At 37.8% G+C, this 22,479-nt stretch overlaps 1 protein-coding gene across 2 annotated transcripts in view; it reads left to right on the top strand.

Moving 5' to 3' along the window:
• PTPN3 (protein tyrosine phosphatase non-receptor type 3) overlaps positions 1-19,678 on the top strand; it is a 275,368-nt gene extending 255,690 nt beyond the window's left edge. For both annotated transcript variants that reach the window (XM_026654150.2, XM_026654149.2), the window contains exons 24-27: positions 4,869-4,997; positions 8,830-8,975; positions 11,367-11,502; positions 16,540-19,678. In XM_026654150.2, coding sequence (XP_026509935.1) covers positions 4,869-4,997; positions 8,830-8,975; positions 11,367-11,502; positions 16,540-16,617 — 489 coding nt within the window. In that variant the 3' untranslated portion in view covers positions 16,618-19,678. The remainder of the gene's footprint in view (positions 1-4,868; positions 4,998-8,829; positions 8,976-11,366; positions 11,503-16,539) is intronic.
• The last annotated feature ends 2,801 nt before the right edge of the window (positions 19,679-22,479 follow it).

Raw genomic sequence — 22,479 nt, 5'->3', positions numbered from 1 at the left:
GGAAGCCGCGGCCAGCACATTGCTCGCCCGCGCCGCTTCCCGCCGCCTCCATTGGCCCGGGACGGTGAACCGCGGCCAGTGGGGGCCGCGATCGGCCGAACCTGCCGCGTCAGCAGGTAAATAAAACTGGCCCGGCCCGCCAGGTTGCTTACCCTGGCGAGCCGCGTGCCAAACGTTGCCGACCCCTGATTTATATGGTTGCTAGGGTTTTAAATACAATCAGAATAGGGAAGAGTATTCTTACAATGATTTCTCTCTCTACAAGCACAGATCCAAAATGTGAACATTTCAGGGACAATCAGATGGCATGATGAGAGAGAATGTATAAGCATTTCATGAAAAACATGCCAGAAATAATTGTGTTATCATTTTACTTATTTTATGGGGTGTTCAAACCAACTGGCACAAAATAAAATATAATGATTGAATCAATGAGGAGTTAGAGTTATAGAGATGATAATGCCATAGCTTAAGTTTCTGTGATTAGCGCTCTTCTCCCAAAGGAGAAGTTGTTCAGGAATACACCTCTACCCCGATATAACACGAATTCTGATATAACGTGGTAAAGCAGTGCTTCGGGGGGACGGGGCTGCACACTCTGGCAGATCAAAGCAAGTTCGACATAACGCGGTTTCACCTATAACGCGGTAAGATTTTTTGGCTCCCGAGGGCAGCGTTATATCGAGGTAGAGGTGTATGGGATCGCTCATCTAATATAAGCTTCACATATATACGTTGAGACAATATGAAAGATGATTTTTGGTTGTGGAGGTATATATGTACATAAGTATAAAGGAGCTTTTAGATGTATAACCTTATTTGCAATTACTAAGCGAGAAGAAAAATTTAAGATATGTAGGTGGCTTAACCTAAATTAAAACCTAATCAGAATCCTTGAGAGAAACTTAACCAGGCTGTCTTGAGTAATTCAAAAGCAGTGCACGCACTCTACAGCAGTGTTGTTGCTAAGAAACTGTAATGTTTCAACTTGAAAAATATTTGAAAACAGCTTTAACTAAACTGGAGGCTAGACTCAGGAAAGCTAGCCCTGGTGTATATTAACCATACCTCCCCACACTAGCTAAGCCCTCTGCATCCACCTGATGAAAGATTCATACCAGAAGAGAATAGATGGTTCGCTCCTCTTTCAGCACTTTTGTAGTGAGCTTTAAACAACTTTAACTTCCACTAGAGCTCTTCACTGTGCGATCTGCTGAGGGAAACTGTTGAATTGACATAATCCCAGGCTGCCTTAGTATCACCCTTTTTTGGAGTCCTTTTCAGTTATGTTGAAGGAAAGCAGGAGGAGCTTGACTGGCTTTGCCTGCACTTAGGAGAGATCCTGCAAAGGATGACATTCCTTTCCCACACAGCCATCCATGGAAACCTAGGAGAGGGGGAAAACAGGAAAAGCTGAGAAACCAATAACCAGCTACTGAGAACACCCCGGGCAAGCGGGGTGAGGTGGCGAATGGGGATGGGCCGGCCGATGGGGGGAGGAGGAGGAGCCCCCCTACCAAAACCTCCCCCTCCTGCCCGCTGGCGGGCCCTGCCGATCAGCGCCTCCCACTCCCTCTCAGCGCCTACCGCCTGCCACGGATCAGGAGGTGCTGAGGCGGGAGGGGAGAGGAGGGCAGAACTGGATGGGGAAGAGGCGGGGTGAGGGCAGGGTGGGAGTGGGGCCTTGGCGGAAGGGGTGGGGTGGGGTCAGGGCCTGGGCAGAGCCAGGGGTAAGCATCCCCCAGCAGATTAGAAACTCGGCGCCTATGTCCCGGACCCGCACCCTCCTAGGGACGGCCCTGGTCCCAGGAGACAGTCGGGGTGACAGCCATGAGGGTGAAACTCACTCCAGTAGCCATTTTGTTTTCCAAAGTCTCTTTCTTTAAGGGCCCCAGAACGGAGTAAGGGGTGGAATAGCCCATCCCCTCGTTATTTTTTCCACCAGTTAGACCTAATTTCTGACACACCAATTTTGGTGCATTGGTTTCCAGTTCCACACTTTCCTTGTTTACCAAGCATGATTTTAACACAGTCCTTGAGTTATATCAGGAGGCCTTTTTGTTTGGACATATTTAGTCTTTTTGTCTCTATTTTTTTGCACTTTTTCCCAATAACATTTGTCTTTATTAGTTATTGTGACATTTTAGGAACTTTCACTTTTCACAGTTGAGCTCACAATTAGGGTAAATTTGTAAGTTCCAATTATTACAACAGGCCATGCTTAATGTACTGTTCAAAATATCCAAATATTTCTCATATCTGTGGATATTCTTTAATTGAGAAAGACAATAAATATGTCGTCTTGTATGCTACATCCAGGGGTTACTAATATCTTTTGCTCTGAGCTTAGTTAAGGTTTTCACCCTTCTGCTTACAGTCCTAACCAAGTCAAGTTCCAAAAAGCCCAAAGTGTTACCCGGGGTTCTTTCAACCCAAATCACTTGGTAACTTTTACTCTGTGCGAGGTGGTGTCAGGAAATAAATCAGGGGATACCCGGCCGTCCGACCAATAGATGGCTGGCACAAACAGGACAACGCAAGAGTGCTTTCACTTAAAAGCTAAACTTTACTTGGTCTCAAGCACTTACACACATCTGCAACAAGATTAGTAAAACACCCTCAACCCTTGATAATTACCGAAGCTGAGTGTGGCTCTCGAGTGGCGCAGTGGCAGCCTGTCTGCCCAGTGGGGAACACAAGATGCATCCAGAGGGAGAGACCAGTCCTGAAGAGTCCCCCCATCTCAAGCTTTTTCCCCTTATTTATACATTAGTAATACAATGACATGTCCCTTAAAGAAAACTTGTCAAGCAAGCAGTTCCACTGGGCAAGCAAGAGGCTCCTTTTGATTATTGATTAACCAGGTGTGGGTCTTTCCAGAGCCTGCAGCCTTGAGACCCCAATAGACATTCCTGGGGGTACATCCTGCTCTTTTCAAATGCATGTATCAGCAACTTTAACACAATTTTTATCAGGAAGGACGCGGGGTCAAGCTGCCCTTTCTGAGGCACCCAAAACCCCCTCCCGTCCTGCCTTGGTCAAGCTGAGACTGCTGAATGGCCAATTTACAGCTTGCTGACTAGGCTGTCTTTAATAATAAGCCATAGTGGTTTTAGGCACTTTACTGGTTTGCCAAAGTCTTCCCGTACAAAAGAATGGAGGGAATGGTGAACTTGTTGAGTATGTAGCTTGTTGAGCTGTTTTTCCAGACATAACCTTGGAAGGCACTGTTGATTCATGTGCCAAATACGGAGCCAATAATTAGTATAAAGGCATTGGCTTTGGTCGAAATAATAATACATTCCCCTACCTCTGCCCTGAGTAAAGCAAGTCGGGTGTAATTTGAGAGGCTGAACATTTCCTTAAAAACGTGTTTGACACAACATCTAACTCACTAGTATTCTTCCAGCCCCATATTTTTGCACCATGTAGTATTTGGGCACAGACTTTAGCCTTGAGAACTCTAAGATTGCCCCCATGGACACGAGTGAAGTGCAGCACTGCTTGTATAGAACTTAGGGCTTTCTTCTTTATCTCCTCTATAGTCTGTCCCATTGGCCATTATATGTAAAACAAACACCCAAATGGGGTTAAAACCCAAATGGGGGTAAAACCTGGACTATTCAATCATCCATTTATGCAACCTTGGTCTACGGCCGAAGACAAATACTTTAGTTTTCTGATAGTCTAAATACATGTTGTTTACCTCCACTCCCCCATCCCCACCCTCTGGAAAAGGATAATGTGACTAAAAGTAAATATCTTGATATTTGTCATTCAATTGAAAAATCAGCATCCTCTTTGAAAACTGCCCCTCCAGTGTAAATCACACATTAAACATACTTGTTCCAGCGTACTCCTGGCAAAAGCCTTTTCAGCTCATTAAAATCAGCTGCAGTGCTTTTGCTCTCCAAAACAAAGAAACTGTTATCCAAGTTCACTAATGTAGCATTCTCTTCCTCTTGCCAATCCCCACTGTAATCCCACTAATTTATACTGCCCACCCAACCTTAATGCCTCCTAAAACTTGCAAAACTATATGCAAAGGTCAAAATGGCGCATTATTAAAGTTTAAAAAAAAAATCTCCTTGTAATTAGTTATTTTGACCCATGGATATATATTCGCAAATTTATAGGGGAACAACACTGAGGTTTGACATTTTGATCCAGTCTTAAAGGCCAGTCTCCATTTTTGTATCCGTGTACACCCATGATTTGTAATATTAAATTGATATTGTTTCAAAATATTGTTGTTCACTTGAAAAAAAATACTATATGTTCCTGTGAGATTTCAAAAAAAGAAAATAGCACTTAAAAATACCTGTTAGCTCAGACCACGTTTTTATAAAACAAGAATTTCATTGACCCAACAAAAACTTGGGTTGTATTTTTACAGAAACTCTGTTACTATCCTATGAGCAGCAAAAATTTGATTGCTCAGTGGTCGTGGGGGGTTTTAAATCTCAGAAAGCAGGCATTGAGGATTAAAGATGTTCAATAATGCCATTAGATGTGATGGCTCTAATTCTCCACCCGCTTGTACACTGTAGTCATTCATTGACACCTGTGTAAAGTGAATGTGAGGATCACAACTTCGGCATTCAGCACGCACTTTGCACGGGTGTAAATGACTACACAAGGCCGTGGAGAATCAGGCCCAACATGTCAAGCTGTTCTCAGGTGCAGATGCACACCTTCCACAAAACCAACCAGAACAGTTATAAATAACATTACTGAGCTCTCTGAATGTTGACGTAGGAAGAGAGAGTTGGGTCACATAGATGCCCTGTTCAAATGAGAAAATGAGAGAAAATATATTAATTGTAAGCTCATGGCTTGTACTTTTTTTTTTTTTTTTTTTTTTGCAGACCAAATGTCATCAGTATTGGCCTGATCCACCAGATATAATGGAGTATGGCAACTTTCGTGTCAAATGTCAATCTGAAGATTGTACTATTGCCTATGTTTTTAGAGAAATGGTGATTACAAATATTGAGGTGAGTGCTTTTCTGTAGTGTGGCCTTTAGCTTTTGGGGGCAGGGGGTGGTTTTGTTTTGGTTTTGCTGTAGTGAGAAATATAACTAAGTACTGTCAACTTCTATATATATTATAGGTATTACATGAACCAGTGCATTTTGATTTAATTTTCTTTAGGGATGCCCCAAAACCATGCAATTCGGAAGATCCTTCTAGTGAGTTACTTTTTTAGCCTTTTTTTTTATTAAAGTAACGAATTATAAGGCCTTATTCTATTATTATGTTATTTTTATTTATACAATGTTATACTCATTCATGCTGCTTTAGAGCCCCCGACTCTAAACAAACATTTAGGGCTAAAATATAGATTTTTTTTTCTTCATAATATTTTTGCTCATTCAAAAGCAGAGGCTGGGACAATTTTTCAATGCCACACACCCATAGGGCAATTAGAAGGAAAAGGTGAATCCTTGTAATGTAGTTTTAAGGGAGCTTACAGAATCGTGTGAATCTTCTTCCATTAGTTTTGTTAAACTGAAAAGGCAGCTTCATAAAGTGCACAGTTGGAACACTTGCAATTTATGCAAGGTTTTTGTACCCTTCAGCTGCTGCTATTTTGTTGTAATGAAAGGAGAGAAAAGAGAGGAAGAGTCAAATGTATGAAACACTTTTACAGACTTATTGGTACTGCAAAGTTCATATTCGGATCACATCCAAGCTTCTTGAAAGTCTGAGTTTGTTTATACAGAGGGGCTTGGTTCCTGTCCACCTCTAATTTTAAGCTGCCCTACATTTTTCTCTCTGACATCTTTACATCCTCTCTCAAAGTTCTAACTACAAAATATCTATTATCTTCTGAAATGGGGAAGCATTTATGTCATTGTAAAATATTCCATAGGAATCTACCACATACTGACCAGTTTTTAAATTAAAGTTCAAGTATCAGAAATCATACCTTGAAAGTTAAAATAAAAAAATCTTAAATCTCTAGCCCCTCAAGCTACATATCTGACAACTTCTCCCCAAAGTAACTACACTACTCCAATTGCGTTGCAGAGTGTAGAATTTACTGTGTTCCTCCTGCCCCCTCCTTATTGCTTTGAAAAAGTGTTGGAGGCACAGGCACACACCATATTTGCTTCTCTGTGAGAGTAGTTTGCTGTTTTCCTGCCTTCGTGCGCACACATTCACATAGCTCAGTTACCTCTGACTACCAGTGGTATGTATTGCACCCATGTAAACTTTTGGAAAAACCCAAAGCCAGATAAGTAATACAAGCAATTTGTGAGAGTTTAAATGGAGTAACAGGCTACTGCAACCAAAGTAGTGGTATTGGGCATGCAGGGATGAAATTTATTCTAAGGTAAAATAGGAAAATAGATTAAGCATAGTAGAATTTGGACTTATTGATAGGAAGGGAGACATGTAAATGTGGGCATTCTGAAAAGTGAATATTTATTGTGATAACGCATTAAAAATTTGAATCAAAATCTTAGGAGAGCACATCAGAAAAAGTCACAACTGTTTGAAAAGGAGAATGAAAAAGGGTAATGAAGATATTGAAGTTTGAGGAACACTGGGATATTTAACAAAGGAGCACATTGGTCCTTAGGAAAGAATAGAGCAAAATACAGAAAACTGAAGATGCTTGCAACAACAGAAGTAGTCTTGATGGACTAGTGTGCTCTTATTCTAGAGAGATCTTATGTAATGTGCTTGCTCATTGTACTTGATGTCTATGAGCTATTAAAAATGCAGCTCCTAGCACATTCAAGCCTTCATTTGTCATGAGTAATACGTTCATTATTTAAATCTAAAAAACCGCTCAAAGTGCTATTGAATTTTGTGTAGCGGTCCCCAGGTGCCTCAATAATGTGTCCCTTCAGCACTCACACATATGACTCAGCCTGGAATCTTTAATGAACACCTAAGATCACACCACAGACTCCCTGGCTTGTTTTAGAATGAGTCAAAGTTTCATCTAGCCTGAGTGCTATGATTCAAATGCACTCTAGCTTCTCCAGTTAATGAGAACAAAGCTGTTCTATCCATAACATATGTAATCACTGTTCCACCTCATCTCTTTGAGACAGTGATGGTGAACTGAACAATTCGGGGAACTGAGGTGGTTGTAGCCACAAAGTCCTTCTATAATTTCGGCTCATAATGTTTGATACCATGAAAAGATGCTTGTGTGACCCCGTCAGAAAAAACGTGGCGAACTTAAAATGTGACCTGAGTATGAACTCATGCAGTGATATCTGGAGTGTGAGAGCAATGTGAATGAATGAGAGCAGCATTCTTCTCATTTGAGTGTTAATGTTGAGCTTAATGATGAACATTGAAATGTCAGCATAGTTAACTATTTCACTATTACTAAAAATATGGACGAAAGAGGGTTGACCATATTATGAAGATTTTTCACGGTCTTCGTGAGTGGCATTTCATTTTGGCATGGTGATATATTAGAGCTTGGGGGAATATCACCGCTCATTTTTTCCAGTCTAACCACTGGAAAACAATCTAGTTTAAAAAGTTAAATGTAATATGGACCAAAGCCATGCTATAAAACTAGTGTTTTTCAAATTATGCCCCGTGCATATGTTGACAGCTGTTTGTATGCAAATAACACAGAATGAGTCAGTCACTGGAACGCATTTGCATGTGAAAATAATTGTGTTAAGAGGAGTGCTTTTGTATAATGAGAATCAACAGGAAGTTAAGAAACTGAAGTAGTTTCTAGTACATGGCTTCCCTTAGGTATAATTAAATGAAAAAGAGCCCTTTGTACAATAGAATTTCTCAACTAATTACATTTTCATCATACAGAATGAAGTGTTTCCACAGGCAGTATAAATATAATTCATTAATCATTTCTCTAACATATCCATATATACTATACATAACCTGTCCTGTTAAGAGGAATCATAGTTAGCAAATATGCCCATGTATGCTTGTGTTCTGACCAAATCTACAAATAGACATACATTATTTAACATTTCTCCTTTGTGTCAGTGTATAAGATGTATGATGACTATGAAGGGGAAAACAGATTTAGAACTGGTCACCAGTCATATTACCTTGTATTGTAATCCCACTAAATCTCTCAAGGTCACAAGGCTTGCACTGGGTCAGTATTTGGAGGGAAAACCTAGCGTGCTGCAGGTAGTGATAATTTTGCAGGTGGCACTGTTCCATCAGTGTCGGTACTAAACCAACATCCCAGTGCGGTGTTAGCAGATGCTGCTGCAGATACCGTCTTTTGGATGAAATGTAAGCAAAGGTCTATACTACTTAATCATTAAAGATTCTATGGCACTTTTTGCATGACGGAGGGGTGTTTAACCCCCGAGTCCAGACCAAATTTCAAATCTGGTAATTGTATTCTGCCTGTAAATTTCTTCTGCAATTTCAGCAGGTATTTCCTCCTTTCTAATCTAAACTATTGTGTAATATTGCTGTACATAGCTGTTGCCGTGTGTTACTTCAGAGATGGCTGCATTTCTTTGCTGGAATTACTGTTTCCAAAGTATAAATGGTAAAGCATTTTGAAATCTTTTGGGCTGAAAGGAGCTATATATAGTAAATATGCTCTTATTAAACACCTACATTTATTTTTAAACTTTGTTCTCCAAGAATCACTTATTTTATTGTTTTTTAATAAGAAAATATTCTGTTCGAAAATCTTGCAGTCTGTTGTACAGGATATGGAGCCTTGTGCTGCCTAGGTAAGTTTATTATGAAACAAATTGCATTTATCCAATGAACTTTAGTAAAGCTACTACAATACTGAGTGAGATATGGTGACTACAATACTGAATGAGATATGGTGACACTACAATTGCATTTCAGACAGAGGAAGAGCACACCATCACCCATCTCCAGTATGTTGCTTGGCCTGATCATGGTGTTCCTGATGACTCCAGGGACTTTTTGGAGTTTGTCACCTGTATGAGGCCAAAGAGAGTGGAGAATGAACCGGTCCTTGTTCATTGCAGGTACTTGAAATAAAAGTTCTGTTACATTGGATGGAGTCCTAGAGATTTAGTATTCCATCTGTCCTGTAGAAAGGAAGTGTCATTTTATACATTATTCAATAGTATGCACTCTGCAGGGCAGCAAATTCCTTGAGATAAATGTGAAATCGTAAGTCTATAAGCCTATTAGTCAGTGAGCACTTATCCAATGGAGACGAAAGTTATGGTATTGTATGTAAGGGGTTGGGTTTCTTTACTAGCCCGTTGTCTCCTTTATGATTAATCTTTCTGGTTACATTGTTCGATTATATGACCATCCAACACCAATAACTGTTGTTTAATGTAATAAGCAACTTAATGCTTTTTAATAGGGCTATCGATTAATCGCAGTTAACTCAAAAAACTAATCGCGATTAATCATAGTTTTGATCGCACTGTTAAACAATAGAATACCAATTGAAATTTATTAAATATTTTTGGATGTTTTTCTATATTTTCAAGTATATTGATTTTAATTACAACACAGAATACGAAGTGTACAGTACTCTTTATTAGTATTTTCGATTACAAATATTTGCTCTGTAAAAATGATAAACAAAAGAAATAGTAGTTTTCAGTTCACCTCATACAAGTACTGTAGTGCGATCTCTTTGTCGTGAAAGTGCAACTTACAATGTAGATATTTTTTGTTACATAACTGCACTCAAAAACGAAACAATGTAAACTTTAAAGCCTACAGATCCACTTAGACCTACTTCTTGTTCAGCCAATCACTAAGACAAAAAAGTTAGTTTACATTTATGGGAGATAATGCTGCCCACTTTTATTTACAATGTCACCTGAAAGTGAGAACAGGCATTTGCATGGCACTTTTGTAGCCGGCATTGCAAGGTATTTACATGCCAGATATGCTAACTATTTGTATGCGCCTTCATGCTTCAGCCACCATTCCAGAGGACATGCTTCCATGCTGATGACACTTGTTGGGAAAAAAACGTGTTTGTTAAACTTGCGACTGAACTCCTTGGGGGGAGAATTGTATGTCTCCTGCTCTGTTTTACACGCATTCTGCCACATATTTCATGTTATAGCCGTCTTGGATGATGATCTAGCACACGTTCGTTTTAAGAACACTTTCACTGCAGATTTGACAAAACGCAAAAAAGGTACCAATGTGAGACTTCTATAGAGAGCTACAGCACTCGACCCAAGGTTCAAAAATCTGAAGTGCCTTCCAAAATCTGAGAGGGACAAGGTATGGAGCATTCTTTCAGAAGTCTTAAAAGAGCAACACTGTGATACAGAAACTACAGAACCCGAAACACCAAAAAAGAAAACCTTCTGCTGGTGGCATCTGACTTACGATGATGAAATATGAAATGTTTGAAAAATGATGAAAATGAACATGCGTTGGATCGTTATCGAGCAGAACCCATCATCAGCATGGATCCATGTTCTCTGGAATGGTGGTTGAAGCATGAAGGGACATATGAATATTTAGCGCATCTGGCACGTAAATATCTTGGGGCCCCGGTGACAACAATGCCATGCAAACACCTATTCTCATTTTCAGGTGACATTGTAAACAAGCCAGCAGCATTATTTCCTGGAAATGTAAACAGACTTGTTTGTCTGAGCAATTGGCTGAACAAGAAGTAGGACTGTGTGGACTTGCAGGCTCTAAAATTTTACATTGTTTTATTTTTGAATGCAGTTATTTTTGTACATAATTCTACATCTGTAAGTTCAACTTTCATGATACGATACTTGTGTTGGGTGAATTGAAAAATACTATTTTTTTTTTACAGTGCAAATATATGTAATCAAAAATAAATATAAAGTGAGCACTGTACACTTTGTAGTCTGTGTTGTAACTGAAATCAATATATTTGAAAATGTAGAAAGCATCCAAAAATATTTAAATAAATGGTATACCATTATTAACAATGCGATTAATCACGATTAATTTTTAATCGCTTGACAGCCCTACTTTTTAATAGTTATATAATGAATTTAACCTCAAAATCCTTTTTGTGTACCCCTAAAAAAAACAATCCGTCAGTTCTTCTTTTCACTTTTCAGTCTTAAGGTTGATTTTAAATAAAATCTAAAAAACAATATATCATTTTTTAAAATCATAACAATTTTAAAGTCATTTACTTAAACTTATGGTTTTATTTTTTCTAGAATTTTCTTTTTATTTATGTAAAAATGCTGTTTTCTTGCAGTTGTATAAAGAAAATGTTGCTTATGTTGTCCTAAAAATATACATTGTGTTCTATTCTTACTTTTAAACTGTGTTGCTTTTATTCCTAAAGGTATGTAGAGTGTTTTAATGTTAGTCTGTGATATGTATTTAGTGCATGGCAAAAGCCTATTAATTTTATGGGGGGATTCTGTTACATTTTGTAGTGCTGGAATAGGCCGCACTGGTGTATTGGTCACTATGGAAACAGCCATGTGCTTAATTGAAAGAAACCAACCTGTTTATCCACTGGATATTGTACGAAAAATGCGAGACCAGCGAGCTATGATGGTGCAAACATCAGTAAGTTAAGAAGAGGGAGTCCCTTATGCATTGTGCATGCTCTTTGTTTCATTATTAACATAGAGAAACATGGGTTCTTCATATCAAGTTGATTTAGTTGTTTGCATGATTTTCAATTATTTTTATATTGCATTAGCTGAAAACATAAATTAACCTTATCAGAAAGGACAGTCCTGCTTGTGAGTTGTGTACTTCAATTATTTGTAAATGTTTAAACTTATTTCCTGTCTTGCCTTTTAAAGACACATCCATTTTTGTAACTAGCAAGTAGTAAACTAGAATGAGCTTTGAGTCAGATTTGTATACATCTCTTATACAGATATTATATACAAACATTTAAAATATAATTTAGTTTGTTAATTTCATCCTTAATAGAGAACCTTTCATAAACTAAAAAGAAAAGGAAGATTTTCAGGTGTGGTTTAACAAGAAAAGTGACTCTGTGGTGGGTGTCTGCAGCGCGTCAGGTGAAGACACTGTATGCCGACGGGAGAGAGCTCTCCCATCAGCATAATAAAACCACTTCCACGAGAGGCAGTAGCTATGTCGGCGGGAGAAGTTCTGTCCACACTGGTGCTTATGCCGGAGTAACTTATGTCACTCGGGGTTGTTTATTCACACCCCTGAGCGACATAACTTATGCCAATGTAACCTGTAGTGTAGACATAGCCTAAGCCTTGTCTTTAGGGAGAAATCAGATGGGACAGCAGAGGTTTAAAAAAAAAAAAAAAAAAAAAACCTCACCACCACTCCAGAGTCAAGGGCAGGAATCAGAAGGAGGCCTAGGTTGGGGGAAGAGGGGAAAGAGTAAGCAGCAGAGAGTTTTGAAAATCAAGAAGCAGTTTTGAATGGGCTTTAGAAATGAATAGGTTGCCACTGAAAATATTAGGAGTGGAGGAGCATAGGTCACACTTTCTTGAACAAGGGAGTAGATTAATTATTGGTGACAAGATCTGGATGTCAGGTGGAATGAGAACAATGTGCTTGTTTCCGAGGCAGTAAGTGTCTTGAACTAAAGTGGAGTAAAGGGATTTAAACCCACAAATGTGACAGTTGAATTTGGCACTTTGTATCTATTGAAACTTCAGAAGGAATGACATAGAAAATGCCTCACAGTTCTCATTCAAGCAAAGGAAAGAGGAAGCTAACTGAGGAAGAGGTGTAAACTCTACTTAGTAATGAGTTAATTACCTTAAGAGCAGGCTGTGTGATTCACCAGAGTAATTATTCTATTGGATCCAAAAAACTGTGTTAAAAGAATGTGAAGATTACAAAAGCAAGCCTTCAAAAATTAGGAATTGCCAGGATTAAGTTTCCCTTTGCAACCTTAATCCTGCTCCTTTGGGCATATTCATTATGATAGTCTTTAATTACATGATTACATACTATTTTTTTCCATGGGATACCTGCCTCATGCAGTGAACACTTACTTTTATCCTTCTCATTCCGTGCGTGGTCCCAAGCCTTACTAATGGCACACCACCCAAGCGCTGCTTTGAATACAAAATTATTAATTTCCTTGTGTGCATTTTTGTGGCACTCACCTGAGTGTTTCAGAAGCAGTAATGTATTTATTTTCACAACACCTTTGTGAGATTAGATGCTGATATTAATCCCATTTGACAGATCGGGAACTAAAGCACAAAGAGATGAAAAGCCAGAATTATTGTGTTCATTAATTTTAAGTACCTGTTTAAAAAAAAAAGTCACAAGTGCTTTCTCTCTCCTAAGGATTAAATAAAAGTTTTATTTGTCCTTTCCTGAGGTAGGAAGGACATGCTCAAAATATTTCAAGTCAGTAAATCAGGTTTCCCAAATTGGGTCTTCAGCCTGGAGTCCTTCAAGGTCTAGCCCCAGTGCAAGAAATTTGGGGCAAGATATGTAAAAGGATCTAAGTGTGTAACTGCCACTTTAGGTGCCTGGATCCCAGAATCAGGCCCCATTGGGGATCACAAAACCCTCACTCAGTTGCTACTAAACCCTATAGGTGCCTGAAATTGCTGATGCCTAAATTTTTGCAGTGAAAGTTCCTTAAGTCCATATGTCCCTGCCTCTGCGCATGCACACTGCAGCACATCCAGAGAGATGCACAAATCAGGGGAAGGCAGGAGTTCTTCCACCTAACGCCTGCAGGGCCCAATCTAGTAAGTGTACTTAAAGGTTGCCTGCCGAATGGGGCACCCATAGGCAATCTCACACAAAAGGAGACAGTTGGGGGGAGAGGAGGAGGAGGATCTCTGTTGTAACTTTTAGCCCAGTGGCTAAAATACTCACCTGGGATGTGGGAGACCCTGGTTCAAGTCCCCCCTCTACCTGAGGGAGACAAGGGATTTGAACTAGTATCTGCCACCTCCCTGGTGAATATCCTAACAATTGGGCTCCAGGATATTTTATTGTGTCTTCTTCAATCTCTCTGGTTGAAGCTGTTCTACTGTGATCATTTAAAAAGTCATTGGGACGGGGGAGAGAGAGAGAGAGAGAGAACAAACATGAGAATGATTCTGCAGTCTGCTGGTTAGAGTACTCACCTTGGAGTTTGGGAGACTCAAGATCCAGTCTCCCTGCTTCAATGACTTTAACTGTATCCACGGTGGAATGGTTTCAAGAGGAGAAACTGAGGGAGCCCCACATCCGAATATTTTCAAAGCACTTTGAATTTGTATAGCACTCTGTGTTCAAAGCAGATATGTTCAAGTAGATTGTGAAGCAAAAGAGAATTACAGTTTGGCTACAGCAGACTGGTCACAAAAAGAGGGAACGTATAGGTGAAAATATTCAGAAATGAGTAGCTTTCTTGAGATAATGATTATTTAATTGATTGCGTTAAGACTTTAGGGAGAGATTTAGCAAGTAGGATTGTTAGGCTGCTTCATAACAGGGAATTGTTAGCTGGATGACAGGCCAGTGGATTTCCTCTAGTCCTACTCTACTATATAACCTCTGAAGAAGAAAAAGTTGTTATGCTGACTCAGCCTATTAAAAACTTGAGGTTGCATGGTGATAAACGTAGAAGGGGTAGCAATACATTAAAGAAGATGAAGAAGTCTTAAAATCAGGTTTGATAATGACTGCTATGCCTACCTTCACAATTTTTTTAAAAAAGCTAACCTTGGGAGTGTTTCAGTGGAGGACATGAGAACGCCGTTGAGTGAGCAATCAGAACGCAAGCAATGGCAATTAGAATGGCAAGGAAAACAAGTAGTCACTGTCTGCATCATAGGAATCAATGATGAACATCCAATCTTATTTCTAAATAAGTTGCTTACACAATGGAGTTAACAGAAATAATAAATCAGGGAGTTAAATATCACAGTTGGCTTGTGCAGGCAGCGGTGAAATATGCAAATGACTAACAATGAAGGAAAAGTCAAAGTAATTAACAAATATAAACAGAACAACAAACATCACAGTCATAAGAACAAATTGATATTTGAGATGGGAGTAGTTGACTAGAGAGTTGGGGTGGGAGGGGTTGACATGAAAATTGAGCTGCAAAAAGTTAACTTACATCCCCAAGATTTCCTGTAAATTTTAGCCAATTTAGTAAAGCGCAGGAAAAAAGTTACTCATCAGGTAATGCACAATGACAACATATTGAAAACTGAGGCCTAAATGCAACTTCAGGATCTTCACTCCTCAGGCTGGATGGGGCTGGGAGCAATGCTAAACCTTGAAGTTTTTTTGTGGGGGGAAGGATTAATATAAGCTACTGCCAAACACCCCATTGCAATCAACCTGAGAATGTAGGGCAGATGGCTAAAAAAAAGATTGGGAATGTGGCTCAAAATGAAGGAGTTAATGCATACTCTCACTTCTGGGACCTAAAATCCTCTGGGTCTATTACACTTGAGTTGGTGGGGAGAGTTCATATTTTGGATACTTGAAGCCCCTTCTGAGAAAGCAAAAATATGTGTAACTTGGTCTCACTTTCTAGTGCTGCTATAAATCTCTCTTGAATTTTTATTGTGATCCCATATTCTCAGGCTTTTATATTAGCCATAAATATTTGCTTCAGGCTAAGTATTGTTTTGAAACTTATATGGCTCCAATTGTCAACAACATTCCCAGTTCAGAAAGGGACTCAAATATTTTTAATGAATGTCTGGTACAGAGAACAAGGTTATGGAAAAAATATAAATTTGTTGAATGGTCTACTTCTTAGATGCTCTTTAAGAGGAAAAATATTCTAATCTCATTTGTAAAGTACTTCATTATAAAAATATTCCAAAGTGCTGTAAGATTATAAATGAGCTCAAAATGTTGGGGGTGATGAGGTAAAAGGAGGGTGACTGTCATAGTTCAGAGTTCTCTCCAAAAGTTTGTACCCTGCCTGTACAAAACTGAACTAAATCAATTTCAACTTGTGCAGCAGTGTTGATCTAGTTTGGAAGATAAAATCCTTTGTTTAAGCATTTTAAATGAAAGACATGAAGTACAGCACCGCCTTCCATTTGTTAAATTAAGAGACTGTTTAATGCATTTCCTTTATTGTAGTTTGCATGCTTTGAGGACTCAAGTAATGTGTATATTAAAGGGATGGATAAATTGCTATCTTTTAAATGATCAATTAACATCAGTACAAATTACACCATAGATAAAATATATGAAAGAAAGTAATTGAAACAAATTAGCTTCTATTTAAGTAGCCATGTGGGCTAAGGAATCAGATGCATAAATTTAGACTTTCCTTCTGGCTAAACCTTGCCTCTTGGATGTTTGTACATTGCACCCATTAAAGTTACCGGGAGACTCATGCTTGCATCTGAGGTCAAAATTTGCACGATACAACATTTGGCGTTTACTGGAGTGTAAATTCTGCAAATATCTCCACTGAGTGGGGCTGTAATATTTTTATTTTTTCTATCTGTCTTTGTATCTGTCCTCTTCTTCTGCCCATGTTTTAGTGCCACAGGTGGCAGTAAAGCTGAAGGTAGTTTACAGTGTTTAGTTAGTATTCATTACTACACTATAATCAATAGCTTAAAACTGATGTGACTGACCATTAATAGTTTTACTCATCTTTTTTTCGTTACACAGAGTCAGTACAAGTTCGTGTGTGAAGCTATTCTTCGTGTTTACAAAGAAGGATTAGTTCGACCACTGGATTCCAGTTAGTAGAGCTGTGAAAGGATTAATTTCATCTTCTAAAAACACCGGTTGTCATAAAGCCAGGATCTCATTTCTGTAGGTGACTAGAGAATTCATCAAAAGCCCATGGGAAGTCAGATGAGCACATTTGAGCAGTGGCACTTTAAATTTCCGTAGACAATTACTAAGTCATGTACAGTATATAGAAGACATGTATATATGTATATGTGAGCAGTTGTGTATAATATGCATTATATACATACTGAAAAGAAATAATCAAGGAAACTTTAGTACGTAACCTGCATCTTTTACTGCTGTAAAAACAAGTTTTCCTCTAGAATTTACTTTAACCCTGGTGTTTACCATTCTAAAATACAAAAGGAAAACCAGCAGTATTAATAAAAAAGTGCCCCAGTTAATGAGGTATTGAGTGTCTTCATCTCCTACTGAAGTCCATGGGAGTTAAATGCTAAACACCTTGCAAGATTGGGACCAAAATATTGATATACAAAGTAGAGTTGGTCATATTATTTGGTTCCTGGAGGTTTATCAAACATTTTACATAAATAGAATGCCAAGGGCTAAACCCTAAACATGTCCATTAAGAGCCGGAGTAATTAAAGAATTAACTCCCATCAACCTGATTGCAAATATGCTGGTTATACTAATAAACTTTTGATAAATCAAATATAGCATACCTGACACCCAAACTAATGCTGCTTTGCAGGTTTTATTGAGATCTTCCACAGCTTGAATTTTCCATTTTCTTGACCTTTCAATAGTTTACCTATTTCCTGTAGCCTCTTCCGCTCTACTCCTTTGCACCCTAAATATGGTACTTACTTAATTTCACTATGTTTTCTTGTGGTTTTTCTCTTTATAGACTGAAAACATTTAAACTAAAACTTAGTCTGATTTATCTTTGTTTCCCAGTGTATTTATTAGTTCTCACATGCAAGAGTGGACTAATATTGCACCCCAACTGCTAAATGGCTTACTATACATGCAAACTGGCCCGATCCAGTGTCGGAAAAAATGTACTACTGAACCTATTAAACATGTTGCTGCTAACTCAAGGTGTAAAACTTGCAAGGACACAGAGGCTACTAGTGTTCAGATGATAAAACATTGGCTTCATTGCCATTCAATAGAAATCTTATTCTAATTCAGTGGAATGCAGTAGTGTGAGGTGCCTCTTTCATGCTTCTTTCCTTTGTATAAATGAAATTAAGTTCATATGAAGACTTCTACGTAAAGAGAGAGAATTTGTGCATTGCTAAATAATTCACCCTAAGGTACAATGGTCTCAGTTTCATTTCAAAGGGGAGAATTGGACTTTCTGAACAATATAACCACAATTGTATGACATTAATTTATTCTGAATACGCTTTTTGATTGTCCTAGATAATTCTGCATTTGTGAATAGTATGTTAATTTTTTTTTAAATGTTCTATGAGATTGTATATAATTCTGTTATTTAAACATTCGTTCTAAATAAGGAAAGTTGTCTAAAATTTATATTGGCATATAAGCCAGATGTTTATATGTGTGTAAAAAAAAAATCTAATTTTCTCCTAATATATATATATATACACACATGCATTTTAGAACTATAATTTGTATTATGAGTGCTGTCATTTGTATTTGACAACAGATTATTTTATAGAAACTACTACACCTGGAGATGCTGCAATCTTTAATGACATCCAAGAGACTTTTTTTCAGAAGAAGATGGTTTGAAAGCAGGTGTAGTTCATTCTAGATCACTCACTCTTCTGGTGTGCAGATTGGTCCCTTCTTGGAGATTACATCATTAGTTGTAGTTGGTGGGGGAGAGTTTTTTGGTACTTTTCTTTAGTCAAGACGTTCATGCTAGTCAGAACAAATGGGGTTATATGGCAGCCTAACTAATGTGTATCAGTTGAAGAGTGAGTAGTTTTTCATATTCTTTCAAATATGCTATTCAAGATTTAGCTTGAATTGGTGCTTGTCATATATTGAACCACTATTATCTGGTGGATTGGGCATGGACTAGAATTCAAGAGAGTGGTTCTAGCCCAGATTCTGATACTATTTTGCTTTGACTGTGGCAAGTCATTTAACCTCTCTGTGCCTCGGTTACCCCATATATAAAATGGGGCTGCTCGTGCTTATTACCTTTATAAAGCATTTTGGAAAAAACACATGAAAAAGTACTATGTATGTGCAAATTATCTGTTGCTGTTATCCTTATAATAGAAAACTTTTAGGTGTTAAAAATTGTTGCTGCTGCTAGACTGGAAATTTGGCAACTGCAGAAGGCTCAAAGCACTAAAGGAGCCATATCTCCCATCTGATTCACTGTCAGGAGGTTTCCTTTTATTATGTCTTTAGTCCCCTTTGCATCCAGTCAGCACTTTCAGAAGTAGCACTGCCTCCTCCCCCACTCCCACCCTGCAGGTCCTTGAGAAGAAGTGCTGCTTACAGTTCATCTTACGGGCAATTGATAGTGTGACTGGAGCCAAAAAAGAAGTGGAGCAAAGAGTCTAAGAGAACAGCATGAGAACACTTACAGACTCCCTTGTGGTATACATTTGATTTCTTAAAATATTTTATTATTTTTAACCTACTTGTGTTCCAGGAAGTTAATGTATTTTTGCCACTAGTCATGCTCCTCTTTATTGTGTCAACCATATAATGTACTTACCAAAATGCAATAAGTTTCTTCCAGTACATAACTCCAGTATCTTCCAGCAGTGCTGTACAGCTTTGCCTTATACGTTAATGTCCATGTAATGTTAAGAATGTAATCAGATTTTGCTATATAAAGCTTTTCCTTTTTGGTCTGGATATCTCTAGAGAAAAGAATGGATTTTTATTTTGAATTTCTTCAATTAATACTTGGATTCTCAGAGAACATATAAGGCACTGATACCTGCTGTAGCATTAACTTGAAATAGCCATTTAAAAAGACAATTTGATAATATCTGTAATTAGTCTATACTTTTTAAGATCAAAAGAGCAAATCTTAATTTGAAAATTGACCAGTCTACTACTATTTCACAGTCTCGCTGGGTTTTGCACATGTACAGTAAGCCTTTTTTTTTTTTTTTTTAAGTGCCCAACATGGGCCTTCAGGGAATGAATGCCTTCCTTTTATCGAATAATGTGTGGTGATTTTGCACTGGATTATAAACCTTAAAATTTGATCTTGCAACAGAAGCATAATAAATGAAAAGTCTTTTCAACTCTGATGTTTTTGTCACAATTGAATAAATTTTAGCAAGATGTGTGGGTAATTATATATGCATATAATAGTTACTTGATTATTAGTATGAGTTAGGCTCATACTCACTAAAATACTTATCTGCCAGGGTGGAGTAGACAAGTAAAAGGAGATGCTATGAAGTCAAGAGTCCATATAAACCAACACAAGCATGCTTACCTCATTTTTTCTTGTTAGTATGCAGTCAATTAATTAAAATAGTATAGTACTCAAAATTCATAGCTTGGAAAAAATAGGTCTTATGTATTCTTGTCCACTGGAAAAAGTACTAATATTTATTCTTCTGAAGTAAGAAAGGTAAACTTTAAACCAAAGTAGCTTTATATTTGCTACTAAAACAAACCAAAATGCCTGTTACAAGTGTCTCCAGAATTTTGTCAAAGGAGCACTACAGAGCCCTGCATGTGATGTTCCATAGCTGTAGTAAGAGTGGCAGATTTTACAAATAAAAATGGTGCCATAAACCCAAGTATGCCTTTAGTATATTATGTCTAATCCAGTTAAAATACAACCAAAAAGAAAAGCTAGCTAAGATTACATACTTGTGGTATAGTACTAGTTACGGAGACCATAAATATACCATATTGCACTTGTGGGATTGTGCCAAAATATCCCCACAAATTCTTCAATTTTGTTTGCAGTAGCCTTGCCATTAGAGCTTTGTACTCAATTATGTGTAATTAAAATGTACCTTAATTGTTCAGCAATATATTTGATCGTACATCTGATTTCTCTTACCATGCATCTAATTTTTTGCTTTCTATGAAATATTCAGTACATTGTTTTGAAAGAACAGAAGCGCTGAAACAGTACTGAACGGTATGTTTGTTTTATTCCAAATGTAATAATTTAATAATTAACCAACAAGAAAAAATGGTATTCCTAGTAGGTGGTGTCCTTATGTGCCAAAACAAAAATTTTAAAATAAAACAGGTGTCCAATAACTAAAAACCCTGCCTTAAAGGCCTGCTGGGTTCACACTTGATCAACTTGAAAATAATCAAAATAGTGCAACTAAAATATTAATATGATCCTCCTCAAACTTTCTTAACGATGGTGTTATTCTGAAATGTCCTTAAAGAAAGCATTTAGAGGTAAATTGATTTTATTCATTCACATAAAGACTTTCTAGAAATAATGTGCAATAGGAAATGTTTATATTTCCATTGTTAACCCTACAATTATTCTAATTGTTTAAAAGCTTGTATTAATTGAAACTATATAGAAGCTAAAGTTGTTTCAGGAAACACTTTTGTTCAAAAGGAATTGAAAGCCAAGTGAATCATTAATTCATTATTTAAAACATAATGTTTTGATTAAACGTGTTCTCTTGCATGTAGGATCTGACACCGATAGTGTTAAACCATCTCAGGTGACTCAGTTCTAACAATAGCATTATATCAATGGACTAAGCATGATAATTTTATGTTATATGGTTGGTTTCAACATTCAACATATTTCTTTTTCCAATCATGCAGTTGCACAGTACAGTAGACGTCCATATAAGAACGGTTATACTAGATCAGACCAATGGTCCAGCTAGCCCAGAATCCTGTCTTCTGACAGCCAGATGCTTCATAAGGAGTGAACAGAACAGGGCAATTATTGAATGATCCATCCAGTTTCATTCAGTCCCAGATTCTAGCAGTCAGAGGGTTAGGGACACCCAGAGCATGCAATCTCTGAATATCTTGGCTAATAGCCATTGAACTTCATGAACTTCTTTTTTGAACCCAGCTATTCTTTTGGCCTTCATAACATCCCCTGGCAACAAATTCCACAGATTAACTGTGACTTGTAGGAAGAAGTACCTCCTTATGTTTGTTTTAAACCTGCTGCCTGTTAATTTCATTGGGTGACCCCTGGTTCCTGTGTTATGTGAAGGGGTAAATAACATTTCCTTATTTACGTTCTCCACACCAGTCATGATTTTATAAATCTCTATCATATCCCTCCCCATTAGTTGTCTCTTTTCTAAGATGAACAGTTTGTCTTTTTAATCTCTTCTCATATGGAAGTTATTCCACCCCCTAATCAATTTTGTTGCATTTCTCTGTACTTTTTTCCAATTCTATATATCTTTTTTTAGATGGGGTGACCAGAACTGCACACATTATTCAAGATGTGGGCATACACTGGATTTATATAGTGGCATTATGATATTTTCTCTTTTACTATCTATCACTTTCCTAATGGTTCCTAACATTCTGTTAGCTTTTTTGACTGCTGCTGAACATTGAACAGATGTTTTCAGAGAACTGTCCATGACAACTCCAAGATCTCGTTCTGAATGGTAACAGCTAATTTAGAACCCTGATTTTTTATGTACAATTGGGATTATTTTCTCCAATGTGCATTACTTTGCATTTATCAGCATTGAATTTTGTCTGCCATTTTCTTACCCAGTCACCCAGTTTTGTGAGATCCCTTTGTAACTCTTCGCAGTCAGCTTTGGACTTCGACTATCTTGAGTAATTTAGTCTTGTCTGCAAAGTTTGTCACCTCATTGTTTACCCCCCCCCTTTTCCAGATTATTTATAAATATGTTGAACAGCACAGGTCCCAGTACAGATCCTTGTGGGACCCCTCTATTCATCTCTCCAATGTGAAAATTGACCATTTAT

The sequence above is a fragment of the Terrapene carolina genome, unplaced genomic scaffold (assembly GCF_002925995.2).
Source record: "Terrapene carolina triunguis isolate 2854851 unplaced genomic scaffold, T_m_triunguis-2.0 Scaffold183, whole genome shotgun sequence".
In the NCBI taxonomy this organism is placed as follows: domain Eukaryota; kingdom Metazoa; phylum Chordata; order Testudines; family Emydidae; genus Terrapene; species Terrapene triunguis.
This window is presented reverse-complemented; position numbering and strand designations above follow the sequence as displayed.